The sequence below is a fragment of the Pogona vitticeps genome, chromosome 2 (assembly GCF_051106095.1).
Source record: "Pogona vitticeps strain Pit_001003342236 chromosome 2, PviZW2.1, whole genome shotgun sequence".
In the NCBI taxonomy this organism is placed as follows: Eukaryota; Metazoa; Chordata; class Lepidosauria; order Squamata; family Agamidae; genus Pogona; species Pogona vitticeps.
This window is the reverse complement of record NC_135784.1, coordinates 168,839,632-168,853,652: the sequence shown is the minus strand read 5'-3', so window position 1 is coordinate 168,853,652 and position 14,021 is coordinate 168,839,632. Positions and strand designations below refer to the sequence as shown.

Sequence of the window (14,021 nt, the reverse complement as noted above, 5' to 3'; positions counted from 1 at the left end):
TTTTAATAGTCACCACCAGGCTTCTTTTGATTTGTGTTTTTGTGCCTCTGCTAAATTTTTGCAGGTTTTTATGTTTTTAACAGATTGTTAGCTGCTGTGTAGTCTTTTAGAGGAAAGACAAAGGCATTGCTGTTACTACAAAAACCACACACTTTCTTGAAAATAATCCAGTCCATTTTGTTATAGCCATCTTCCCACTGTCACGTCTTTTCTGAATGATGACTTATGTTCAGTTGAGTAATATCTATTCCCCTTGCTTGGGCTGGAAACACCATTCGGAAGGGTGAACCAGCCGCCTTGGAGGGCTGCAATAGGTAGTGATGTAATTTGTTGTATTTTTTGCTCTCCCCTGAAGTGGGAGCGACATTTGTGAGATTTTCTGCCATAGGTGCCAAAAAACCTGGCTGGCTTTGGGTACTGTATACCTTGACATGGGTCATTCTGCCTGTGTGTGTGTGTGCGCGCACACACACACACACACACACACACACACACACGTGTATGTGCCACACTTCTTGTTGCCTCCCAGATAGCAAAATGTATTGGGTCATCCTTGGCATGTTGCAGTAGATACATACTCACTTGCTTTGTGTGTATGTGTGTGTGTGTGTGTGTACATGGGTTCTGAATCAACAGCTTGGGCTGATATCTTCTTACCAGTGACAAATTCTTCAGTCTCACTAAAACCAACCCTTCCCATACTTCACCCAGGACAATTTCCCCTCAGCCAGGCTTGCATCCACTTACAAATCCAAGCTGGATGATGGTGGGATAGATTTTTTTTTAAATGGTTAGGATATGAGTAGAATGAAAGCAGCCTGTCCCATCCAAGAGTTTTCTTCTGCAGGTCTGTCTCTCTGTCTGTTTCTTGGCTTCACAAGGGAAACACGGAGCTCATATCTCTGTCAGCCAGTTTTAAAAATCAGTGAAAGCAACTAGACTTTTTGGAGAGGGACACCTAAGAGGCAACTCTAGAGAGAGCTGGTGGTAACATGAACTGAGAAGGTCAGGACCTGACTGAAGAAAAATCAGCTGGCGATTGTCCTGCCTTCAGTGTGTTAGGTACCTGGCTGGTGAGCCAGAGGCTGGGAGTCCAGTTCCCCACTATGCCTGTGTGGCCTTGGGCAAGCTGCACAGTCCCAGATTGTTCACGAAGAAGGGAAGGTGTAAGCCATTTTTGACTGCTGTCTACCTAGAAACTCTTGGAAAGGGTCACCAGAAATGAGAATTGAGTTGACGGCACCTTGGGTGGGTGGGGAGATTTTGCCAGGATGGAAAACTACCATGGGCTAACATCTTCCCTTATATTACAGGATAGCAACACTCACCTCCCAGATCTCTCCCTGCTGTCCAGCCTGCTCGAAGGAGACAGCTCAGGAAAATCCACCCAGGTGAGCTATGGCATCAGGGGACAGAAATGTCTCTCCCTGCGATGTCTGGGAAGCAGAGGGTCAAGCGTTTCTCTCTTGCATGGGCAGGGACTTCTACATGGAGGGCTTCTCACATTAGCATAGTTGGAAGGCTCTTGCAGCTTTTACATCATTTTCTCTTTAATGGATTTTCCCTACTGAGAAGAAAGGGAGATGAAGCAGTGGGAGAGTTTGAAGCAGAACGTGCTGTAATATGAGACTCCTATGAAATTTGGTGGATCTGGACTGGATATGGTTTGTTTAAGCTGTTTGCTTCGCACCCAGTTTACAAGATCAAAAGCAATTTTTTAAATTTTTATGTCTTAGCAATTCTATTTAACACTGTGGTCAAAATTGTCTCACAGTTACACTGCAGTAAAGAAAACAGCATAACTTTGGGAAGCAAGTTGCCTCAATTAGTTGTATGACTCAGTACACAGTACTGAAGCCAAAATCCTGCTGTGCAATATTTTGACAGAGTAAGTCCATTTGAATCAATATAAGTTAGAGAGGAGCTGGCTCACCAAATCCCCCTTGATTCAGTGGGTTTACTCTGGTGTAATTTACTATCCGAAGCAATAGGATTTTGGCCATAATGTTTATAGCAGGCAGCAGCTTGCCTCCAAAAGTTATGTTGTTTGTGTTACTGTGACATAACTGCACGAGAGAGCCCAGCCTATAGCACAACTCACTGTCGCTGCAATGAGCAAATTCTCTGTCTTCATTCTTGGTTTTTTTCCTTTCTGTGCCTCTCATGTACAAAGCATGTAATGATGGATGCAATGCATTCAGTTAGATTTAGAACATGTAGAGTGTGTAGCCCTTCAGATTTTAATTCTGCTTGACATATTTGAGTGTCCCGGTTAGAAAAATTGAATATTATCATCTGGCAGCTTCCAGTGTCCCATACCATAGTGCATGCTGGCTGGGGCTGATGAGAGTTGCAGTCCAACAGTATCTGGAAAGGCACGCATTCTCCACCTCTGGTTTAAAAAAGAAAGTGTACATTAGTGCCTCGCAAGATGAATTTAATTTGTTCCGCAGTTAATGTTGCCTTGCGAAAAATTCATCTTGCGAAACGCGTTTTCCCATAGGAATGCATTGAAATCTAATTAATGCGTTCCTATGGGCTGAAAAAGTCAGAACAAAGTCAAATGTGGTTTACAAAGGGTTTATTAAGTACTCTATAAAGCCATAATATTGTGCAGATGATTTAAAAAATTTCAGTCAAAAAACATTAATTTTTTAAACATCATAGAGAAACATTTAAAAATCAGCAAACATGAGACAGGAACAAAAAACGGAAAACATTTGTCTTGCGAAGCATGGCCATAGGAACACTTGTCTTGTGATTCATCAACCCCATTGCCAAACCATTTGTCTTGTGAGTTTTTTGTCCTGCGAGGCATTTGTCTTGCGAGTCACCACTGTACTAAATTTGAAGATTAAATGCTTATTCTTGATCTTGTGCAGTGTTCACAGAAGCCGTGACTTAGTGTTAGATGGCATGTGCAAGCTCCCCAATTCAATCCTGTTCCCTGATTCACTAAGGCAAACAAGGCAAGAACTACTCCCCAGACCACTCCTGCCTGTCTCCTCACTGGGTGCAAAGGATTAAATCCTTACCTGTGTACTCCTCCTGTTCAACCTGTATTCTCTTCCTCTGAGAAAGAAAGAAAGGGAGAGAGGGAAGGAGGGAGAAGTGGGAAGCAGCAACAAGTAAAAGCAAAAAGTGTGCTGCTTATATATAGCCCCATAGCATTTAAGGCACTCTCTGGATAGTTTACAATTTAATTATGCAGGCTACATGTTCACCCCACCCCAGCAAACTGGATGCTAAATTTACCAACCTCAGAAGAATGGAAGGCTGAGTGAACCTTGAACCAGGTATGTGGGATTGAACCAGGATCCCAAGCAGAGTTTGGCTTTAGTACTGCAGTTTAACACACTGTACCACGAGTACAAACCTTTCGAATTTGGGTCAAAGTGTATTTTTTTTCCTGCTCCTCAGCTGCTGTGTTTGGAATGAATGAATGGGTTGGGCTGAGTCTTGAGTGAATGCCTCTGTGTGTGTGTGTGTGCGCGCGCGCGTATGCATGCATGCGCACGCACCCACACCCGCACACACCCGCACACACCCACCCACCCACCCACACACCCACACACACACACACACACACACACACACACACACATATGAATCAATGCCCAGTTGTGCCTGTAGTCCTGCCTAGTGGTCCTGCTTCTGTTTGTCACCCGCTGCCACTGACCCTGCTAAGAGATTTCAGGTGAAGGCAGGTCTCAAAAGAAATCTCTGCCAGAGACCCTGAGAAGGCAGAGAGTAGATAGAAGGGCTGAGCTAGATAAGGTGGCTCCATCAGATGACTCCATAGAAGGGAATTTAATATGTTTGTAGGAAACACTGATTTCAGCAGGCTTGTGTGCTCTTATCTCTCCAGAGGGTAAGCTGTTAATATTTTATCGCCCTACATTTTATTAGCAAGATTTTAAGATGTGGGGAGTGTTTGTTTTGGTGTCACACAGAGTCAGGCTTTGAAAGCCAAAAAAAAAAGAAAAAAAAAAGAAAAAAAAAGGCGGAGCAAATATTGAACTGCAAACGTTTGGAATGAACAACATAATTATCTCACAAAGACAGAAAGTCATAAAAGTTCCAACACCAATTTATTTATTTTAAATTATGAAAGAAGCAGAAGTTAATGAAATTGTCTGAGATTGCAAGCTTAATATATATTTAAACCCCATGAATGTAATGAGTTTGAGTCGAAACATATAGGATTGTGCTGTAACTGATATGAATCATAAAATGGAGGATGATACCTAACAAACTACAAAAGGAAATGGCATCTGTTTATCTTTTTTTAAACTGATACGATTATCAAGAAATGCCATTTGATTTCTTCACAGTTCCATAAAGGAATTTGTTTTCATTTATTTCCTTTTTAGATGGAATGAATGCTGCTACATAACTGCAGAACTTGTTGTTTTGGATCCTATGATTCTATGTGTGATTTCTATTGGAAATTCAAATAAGCCCTTATAAAATTTGATTTGATACGTTTTAACAAATGCTTTATGCAACACAAAGCAACTGGGGGAGGGGGGAATACATTTTTAATTACTATTGTTTTGACTTTTATTTATTCAGTAGCTAAAACTCCAGTAGCAAGTCACAAGTAGAGGAGGTCCACTGATTCAGTGGAGATTTGGTGAGTCAACATCTATGCAAGTTCCATTGATTTGATGGGCCTACTCTAGTTGCAACTTACTACTGGATTTCAGCTAGTGCACAGATACTGTATTTTAAAAACAAAAGCAACATTTGCACCTTTGAAATGGAAGGTCCAGATTTTGTTTCTTTCAAGAAATGTCTAATTTGGAATATACGGCCCCACTGCCAGATTAGTTCCAGCTCTGTTGCAGGCACTCGTTGGGCTGTTAACTGGACGGCTCTAGTGCTACCCATCAAAAATCAGCATGCAGCTATTTGCCTTTTCTTTCAGAGTGGCTTGCTTTGCTTTTGTTTTCTTGAGAAGAAGGGGAAAAAACGAAGAAGGGGTAGGACGAGATGGAAGGACTACAAATAGAAAAGAACATCCCATGGCCCTTCCCCCCCCCCTAAAATTCTGTGCATGGGGCAGTGCAGTTGCACAATCAAGGCCTCACGTGGGAGCTCCCTTGATCAGGTGATGGGGCCAAAAGCGGATGTCCTTTCCAAGCTGGAGACGTGTTCCTGGATCTGTGAGTGACATGAAGTCCCTCTCTTCCACTTATCTTTTAAAGTGTCTCATGTTCTGAGTGAGGTTAGGGGAAATATGAGACCAGCCCGCTGCTGCCTCTTCTTGGCCCAGGCAAGATGATCTGATGTGTCCCTTGGGGCCGCAGTCCATCTCCCTGGTCAGCCACTGTGTGGGTTGTTACAAGCCATACAATGTCATGGGCTCTCTTCTCTCATGGCAGGCGCCCGGCCCTTCTGTGCTCCCCAGTGACCCCCAGAGCCCCAGGCCCATGCCGTCATCGGAACCTCCTGTGCAGCCCCCGGCCTCGAAGGAACAAGAAGAGGAGGAGAGGCGCAGTGCCTTAGAAAAGAGTATGTAAGTGATTTCCTTTGGTTCACCAGTTGACAGACTTGGCAGGAGGAAGAGGGCGGGTGTGGGGAGGGGGAAAGCCTCAGCCTTTGCTGCTTAAGAGACCACGGTTGCTGGGGAGCACAGACCTTGTGAGTGTTTCCAGCTGCTGCTGTTTCACACGCTCAGCTTAGCAAACTCGGGGATATGAACAGCATGTGGGCCCAGGAATGACTTCATGGAACAGAACTGGTTAACCTGTGGCTCTCCAGAAGATGATGGACTGCTGTTTCCATGACCCCTCAGTGGTGACTGGACTGAGTAGGGCTGTTGATAAGAGAAAGCCCAGCGGTACCTATGGAGGGCAATGTAGCTCTTCCTTTCCATGAAATAAGTAATAGTTAAGTAATTTCAGGCCTCATGGCATCACTTTGCACACACTGTGTGTACATGGCCTGTGGCATCTCTGTCGTAGCCCTTGCCACGTTCATGCATAACAGTGATTTGAATATATGGGGGCAAACCATATCAGTACACAGTGTTCCTACAGCAGATCTGATCTGCCTGTAGCCTGCAAAGACTCCTGCAGCCGGGTGTCTTCCTTTTTAGCCATGCAAGGGGCTCTGTGGAGGAGGCTCCCTTGTGTCTCTGCAGCTGGCAACATCTGTTCCAGCGACGGGAGCTGGAAGGGACATAGAAGTCAAGGAGGAAGGCAGGTCAGCCAGTCAAGTTCCTACCCCTCAGACACTGCTGTTTCCTCTTGCTTGCAGGTTTGTTCTCAGGGAGTTGATTGAAACCGAGAAGATGTACGTGGAAGACCTGGGTCAAATTGTGGAGGTATGTCCCTCCACCCACATTTAAGGCACTGCTTTCCCCTGCCCACCAGGAGGGCTGGCTCCAGAGTTTTATAGGATCTGCCCATGTTCCAGAAAGAGGGTACTGCTTATTTATCCTGCTGTTGTACTCCTGAAAGCAGCAAGAAGAATGGACCAAGTGTAGTCTTAGTAATCAGCTGAAGGTTAAATTAGAGAATATGTTTAGCCCTTTCTTTAGAGGAGGTGCACCCTCAAGTGGTGAAACATATTTGTTTACAGAGCACTTGATGTTGCTCACTTAGGTATCTTGGGCTTCATTTGCAAGTCTGATTCCTGAAGCACATGTCTCTAAGGAAATTCCACTGTGAACAGGGAAACAAGCTAATCAGAAGAAATTCACATTCCCCTGTCCCTCAGTTCAAGTATCTGTTGGCAGCTGGTCTGTGCCATCTCCACCACTCTGTTTCTTAAATATATAGGTTAGTGGGACTGTGCCTTAACAGTTTCTAAAAGAAACAAGACCTCTATAAATGGTGAAAACTAATTACATTCCCATTGCCCCACAGTGTTCTATTTGAGTGCCCAAACCATATTTCCCACGAACAGAAGACCTCACTTCTTTACTTTTTGTTTTCCTGATAAATCTCAGCTTTCCCAGATTGGTTTCTCTTTATTAATTCTACACGCATGCAAGTTTGTACAGAATTTGTATCTGGCACAGTATTTGGGCCACTCTAAAGTACCCCATGTTTCTTTTTTTGCTTTAAGAATAGGCATGTTTCTAGTTCATACAGTCACTGAAATATTGTAAAAGTGAATTTATAGCATAGTAAAAGGTAGTAAAGAACTCCGAGAAGTCCCAGAAGTACAAGCTGGATTTCGAAGGGGCAGAGGAACTAGAGACCAAATTGCTAACATGCGCTGGATTATGGAAAAAGCCAGAGAGTTCCAGAAAAAACATCTACTTCTGCTTCAGTGACTGTGCAAAAGGCTTTGACGGTGTGGACCACAGCAACCTATGGCAAGTTCTTAAAGAAATGGGAGTGCCTGAACACCTTATTTGTCTCCTGAGAAACCTATACGTGGGACAGGAAGCAACAGTTAGAACTGGATGTGGAAAAACTGATTGGTTCAAAATTGGGAAAGGAGTACAACAAGGCTGTATATTGTCCCCCGGCTTATTTAACTATATGCAGAATACATCATGCAAAAGGTTGGACTGGAGGAATCCCAAGCCAGAATTAAGATTGCCAGAAGAAATATCAGCAACCTGTGATATGCAGATAATACCACTCTGATGGCAGAAAGTGAGGAGGAACCTCTTAATGAGGGTGAAAGAGGAGAGTGCCAAAAATGGTCTAAAGCTCAACATAAAAAAACCCCCCTAAGATCATAGCCACTGGTCCCATCACCTCCTGGCAAATAGAAGGGGAAGATATGGAAGCAGTGGCAGATTTTACTTTCTTGGGTTCCATGATCACTGCAGATGGTGACAGCAGCCACGAAATTAAAAGACGCCTGCTTCTTGGGAGGAAAAGTGATGACAAACCTAGACAGCATCTTAAAAAGCAGAAACATCACCTTGCTGACAAAGGTCCGCATAGTCAAAGCTATGGTTTTTGCAGTAGCAGATGTATGGAAGTGAGAGCTGGACCATAAAGAAGGCTGACCACCGAAGAATTGATGCTTTTGAATTGTGGTGCTGGAGGAGGCTCTTGAGGGTCCCCTGGACTGCAAGGAGAACAAACCTATCCATTTTGAAGGAAATTAACCCTGAGTGTTCACTGGGAGGACAGATCCTGAAGCTGAGGCTCCAATACTTTGGCCATCTCATGAGAAGAGAAGACTCCCTGGAAAAGACCCTGATGTTGGGAAAGTGTGAAGGCAAGAGGAGAAGGGGACGACAGAGGATGAGTTGGCTGGACAGTGTCACTGAAGCTACCAACATGAATTTGACTCAACTCCGGGAGGCAGTGGAAGACAGGAGGGCCTGGCGTGCTCTGGTCCATGGGGTCACAAAGAGTCAGACACGACTTAATGACTAAACAACAACAAAAGGCAGTAATGTCTGTGAAAGATTCCAGATGCTATTGCAATAGAGCAATCTACTAGTGATTTCTACATGCTATCTCTTGCTTTTTCTTCCTCCCTCTTTATCTCTCTCACACACTTACTCTCTAATATCTCTCTCTGTGTAAGTTTCCCCCTTTCTCTGCTGCCACCAGTCACTCTTATTGAATGACATCAGCTTCTGGAATTATGAGAGTTTTTCTTGCATCCATGACTCCACATCATAATTTTACAGTTTTAGTCAAGTTGAGTTTAGTTATTGCCGTCTTCTCTCCTCCTTTCCCCTCCCTCAAACTACAGATCCCAACTTAGTTAAATCTGTCTTTATTTATTTATTTTATTTATTTAATTTATATGCCGCCTACACTACCCAGAGGTCTTTGCAGAGTAGAAGCTCCATCCATAAATTATTAGTTTCTCTTTTCTGTGACGAGTTCCGTGATATGACTTTTAGGATGTAAGGCATCTCTTAAAAAGCACACAGTAAATGCTAACACTTATAGATCTATGTCTATAGAATGAATATCTTACCTATTCCTATATGCTAGCTGTGAATTCATTCTTCTGGCGTGGATCTTTATAAAGCCAAAATTAACACTAAAGGGGGGCTATTGTTAGGATTTGGTCAACCTCAAGGTTTGCAAAAATACCAAAAAATGTTTTAGGGACAAGACAGCAAGAGGGAGAAACTGAAAAGGCTCAAACAGTCCAATCTGGACTAAGGATGCAACTACAGAGTGAGGGAAATGCAAATTGACTCACATTCATTTACAGTGAAGTTGCACCTAGAAACTCAGGTTTCCCTGGGTCTCTCCACATTAACTGGCCACACAGGGAGAAAGAGAGGAAGCTTGTTTGTAGCTTGTTTGCAGCTCTATTTATAGCCCTGCAGGTGGCGCGGTTAAAACCGTATGACTAATAAGCTATAAACAATGGCTTCCTCCTCTCATTAGGTTTGCTGAAAAATGTTAAAAAACAAAGTTTTCTTCACCTTTAGCTTTAATAGAAAGACCAAAGAAGCAAAAAGGAGAGGAAAGAAAAATCTTGTTCAAAGGGCATTGAAAAATCTTGCTGAGAGGTTTGGATTGTCATTCCCTGAGTATGTTCTGGAGTGGTGGCATTGGTTCAAGCAGTCACATTTCTGAACCAATGTGAATGGATCTGTTTTTTAAAAAGTAGAAACCCCAGCAGTGGAGGAGAAAAACTACAGATTTGTTCAGGGAGATTCCAGACTGATTCACATTTCCCTCTGCGTCATGTGGTCAGCGATAAAAAATAGGAATCGGACCACCCCAGACCCATAGTATTTCCTGCATTTTTCTCCAGTGTAGTCACACCCTGAGTGCAGAATGTGCAGCAAGTTTGGGGGAAGAAACAGGAAAACAAGGGGAGATGGTAGAAGACCATTGAAGAGGGTAAGGCTGCCTATCTGAAATCCAGAATAAGAATTTCCCACAGTACAATATTTTGCTCTGGGTGCCACATGTAATTCTGAACACTAAAGTAGCTATTTCTCGGTAAGCGTTTCTGCTACTTACTGAGCTATAGTCAGGTTTCTATTATGATTTCAAAATCTCTCGCCTGGGTGCTTTCAGTCAATTTAAAACTCGTTGGTTTATGTGTGTTAGTTTTAGATTCTTAAGGTAACATCAGTTCATACTGGATTTTGTTTGTGACTTTGCTGCTGAGATTCCCAGTTGGGAAAGATTCTTTTGCAGCTTTTCAGAGTCTGCTTTGGGGATTTTACTCTCCCGAATAATCAGGATCATTTGCCAACTTGGCAATTTACTCCTGATTCCATATAATTTATGAACAAGATAAAGTCCACTGGAGTTTATACTGAAGATCCTTGGGAGACGCCACAGCTTGCTTCCCCCGGTAGTGAATACCGCTCATGTTTTCCCACACTCCGTGGCCCTGTATTTTTCTACCAGCTTACATATCTTTGGGCGGTCTCGTCTTCTTATCCCATGATTGCTGGCTTCCATGTGGAGCCACGGGCAAGAGCCCTTGACCAAAAGCTTCCTGAAAAGCTGCGAATGTCACTTCCACTGGTTCAGCCGAGTTTCTGTGTAGCTGCTGACTCCTCACATGACTCTGAGAGACCAAGTAAGGCAGAACCTGTCACAAAAGCTCTGCCGATTCTTCCTCAGCATGGCTGCTGCTTCTGTAGGTTTGTCCCGTTTTAGCTCTCATAGTGCTTTCTAGTTCAGCAGTGTGCCTGGGACGGATCTGTAATTTCCTGAATATCTCTTCTCTGCTCTCCATCCCTCCCAGTTCCTTTTAAAAAGATTGTTAACACATTGGCTGCCTTCCAGGCTTTCTGGTAAGGAGACTGATTTAAGTGATGTTTCATATTTTAGTTAATACTCCAACAGTTTCTCATCGGTTCTTCAAGAGCTGTTGGGTGAGTGCCGCCTGGCTGCAGTGTGTTGTTCCTTTTTTGTTCCATTATTCCCCCCCCCCAGTCAGTTCTAAGGCACTCTGGTTCAGACCCCCACATCTTTGCTTTAAGAAAGAAGGTTAACAGAAACGGTTCCTTTAATTTGTCTGCAATTTTGCTGTCATAACAGCAATTTCTATAGGTTTCTCGTGTAATGGCCTCATTGCCTCTCTGTCTGAGTTTGCTGCTTATATTCCTTTTCATCTCTTGACATGTTGGCTGAAACCCTTTTGTGCAGCCAGGCCAGTGGCACAACATTTAGAAGCCAGTTGCTGTAAGTTAAGCAATCTCCCTAGGCATGCGTCTCAGCAGGCAACAGATAAGGTCTACTACCAATTTGTTATCACAACATGTTTTTGATTTGCCAGTCTTGTCCTTGTTTTCACTCTCTGTTCATTTGGGTAAAGTCTGAGTTAGGAAAAGTTACTTTTTCAAACTCAACTCTCAGGATCCTCAACCGCCTCGGCCGATGGCTCTTTGAGGGATTCATGTGATAACAGTCTAATAATACCTTTTGCTACGTTCTGGACTCTGCCAACCCAGATAGCAAAACAGCATGAACCCTGCTGCCCACAATGTGGCCTTAAGAAGGAAGTGGGCTGTCTCCTTTATCCTGCTCTCCTGACTTCTGCAGGGCTATATGGCAACCATGAATGCCCGTGGCGTCCCCGAGGGCATGAAGGGCAAGGACAAGATTGTCTTTGGGAACATCCATCAGATCTACGAATGGCACAAAGAGTGAGTGAGCGACTACTCGTTCCTGGACGCAGTAGGGGCATGCAGCACTTACGAAAACTTTGGAGCGGGCCTTGCGGGATATAGCTGGGGGGCAGTAGTGATTTTTTTGTGGACTACCTGTGCAAATGCAAAATGAGCAAGGCAGGAAGGGCAACTACTACAGGGGGATAACAGTGCGGCACTTAGAGGGGGCTGCCTCTCATTCCGCCCATTGTCCAGTCCCTGGAGAGATTAGGGTGTATCTGAACCAACCTTGGGAAGCATTGAGGGTGGAATTTAAACCTACAAGTTGGAATGCAGGGTGAGATGAGCAGGCTGGTGTGAGAAAACGTTCTGTGGATTTGACACCACTTTTTATTCCCTCTCACTCCCATCCCAGTTATTTCCTTAAACAGCTGGAGAAGTGTCTGGAGGATCCTGATCTCTTAGCTGAGCTGTTCATCAAGCATGTAAGTCTCTACTATTGTTAAAGGAAGACCTGCTGAGTTAGGACCTCTGGTCTAAATAGAACCTCCATATTTAGTAGCACTATACCTCTGAATTTCACACACTGGCATCAAACTATGGGAAAGGCTCTCAGTTAAGATTCATGTCCTGCTTGTAAGCTTCTGAAAAAGATCACATGGGATCTTTTCACATTATCACACCTGAGAACCTGATGGCATACAAATGCGGACCCCTTATCTTGTTCTTCCTAGGACCTTTGGGGCCATCAAATTTAGCCTGTGGTCTCTGGATAATTGTTAGCTACATTCTAATTGTCAGCATTATGATAGGGAACATCAGTTAATTACTCTAAGTGAGATCATTAACTATTTAAGGGGATTGGTTGTTTTTCCTTCACAGGTGCTGCACAATAATTGAAGAAATGTCAATATATTCCACTAAATCTTTGCACAATTAATCTGTCTTTTCTGAGACTGTTGCAGGGATTTGGGATAGCATGGGGAACCTCCCCCACTTCTCTAATACTGTAATAAAGCACTAACCAATAGGCACCTGTAATAAGCGATCATTTGCCAAAATATACTCATGCTGATGGAAGCTAGTTTCAGCTTTCCCGAAGTTAACACTTGAACCATTGAAGCAAATGCTGATTTTAGGATAAACTGGGGTGAGACAGGGCAAACACATGGACTGAGGGCAACAGTACCCTCCATGTTTCCACCTCCAAGAATCTGGAGAGCGAATGTAAAAATCTCACCGTTTTATAGCAAAATACAGAGGCAGCAGTGAGGAGTGGATTTCCCTCATGGTCCCAGCTGCTGTGAAACTTGCATTATTTTTCTGCACAGGTGTCTGAAAACAAACATATTGTAGTGGTATATATCAGAGTTGGTTTCCCATGTGTATCGCACAGTGTTCTGTTAGCTGTGGCTTTGCCCAACCTGCCTTTGCAGGCCAGCCACTGAGGTTAGGTGGTGTCTTGAAGTGTTGTATTAAATTGTGTCCCATTCTGTTCCAGGAACGCCGTTTGCACATGTATGTTGTTTACTGCCAGAACAAACCCAAATCTGAGCATATTGTGTCAGAGTTTATTGACACTTACTTTGAGGTAAGGGGGCTCCATGTCTTTGCTGCAGCTTTATTCTTTTTTTGCCTTGCCCTCAGCCGCCTTCTGCCATAGGCCTTGCAGGGACCATACCTTATTTGCCCTTGAGGTCCATCTATCTCTGTCTCCGAGACTCTTTGCCTTTTCTGAGCCAGTGCAGATGAACTCAAGGGGACTTGGCAGCTTCTTCAAATGACCTTGCCCAGAGGCTTCCATCTTGTGGAGAAGCCATTTTACTGAATGATTTGACAGAGGCCTTTTGGTTTAGACCAGAGGAGGAAACTCTTCTGCTTTCCCATTCCAGGACCTGCTGGAGGTGCCACTGATCCCCAAAATGAAAAATAAAATAAAATAAATAATGAAAGCAGAATTGGCTAGAAGCCCGCTTCTAGTTTTATAACAACACTTTTTAAAAAACTATCAAAAGATCCAAGGTAGGCTGCAACGTATTTAGTTCACAAGGAAACTAATTGATGCCTCTGTTTCCAGGTGCATCAATTCTCTCTCTCTCTCTTTGGTTCTAACTGCCATTTTTTTCCTGAATTCTTTTTCCATGAGGTGAGGTTATGTGGGTCGATGGGGACCCCAAGAGCATCTTGGTTGTGCAGAAGTTCTCAGGGGGGTGTCATATGTGGCCTACCTGGCTGCATGATCCCTTCCCTGGCTTTAAGAATCTGTCATATAAAATAGTTCTCTTAAAATGTGGTCTGGCAGCTCCACTCTGTTCTGAGTTCTTTGGCTGAGCCAGAGGCAAAAGACCTGCTTTTCCAGACCCTACTACTTTTAAGTCTAGATAGGCAGTCATTTACAAAACCCAGAGGGTCAGGTTTTGCAATTGGCTTCATGGGCTTCATTTGCCTTGAGGCAGAAGCTGTTGTTGCAAGAGTGGCCAGAGATTCATACCTAAGA

General features: G+C 43.7%; 1 protein-coding gene across 6 annotated transcripts in view; it reads left to right on the top strand.

The window, feature by feature from the left end:
- ARHGEF25 (Rho guanine nucleotide exchange factor 25) overlaps positions 1–14,021 on the top strand; it is an 83,151-nt gene that overhangs the window by 56,639 nt on the left and 12,491 nt on the right. For all 6 annotated transcript variants that reach the window (XM_020778392.3, XM_020778398.3, XM_020778378.3 and 3 more), the window contains 6 exons: positions 1,314–1,391; positions 5,388–5,521; positions 6,265–6,331; positions 11,457–11,560; positions 11,940–12,009; positions 13,026–13,115. In XM_020778392.3, coding sequence (XP_020634051.3) covers positions 1,314–1,391; positions 5,388–5,521; positions 6,265–6,331; positions 11,457–11,560; positions 11,940–12,009; positions 13,026–13,115 — 543 coding nt within the window. The remainder of the gene's footprint in view (positions 1–1,313; positions 1,392–5,387; positions 5,522–6,264; positions 6,332–11,456; positions 11,561–11,939; positions 12,010–13,025; positions 13,116–14,021) is intronic.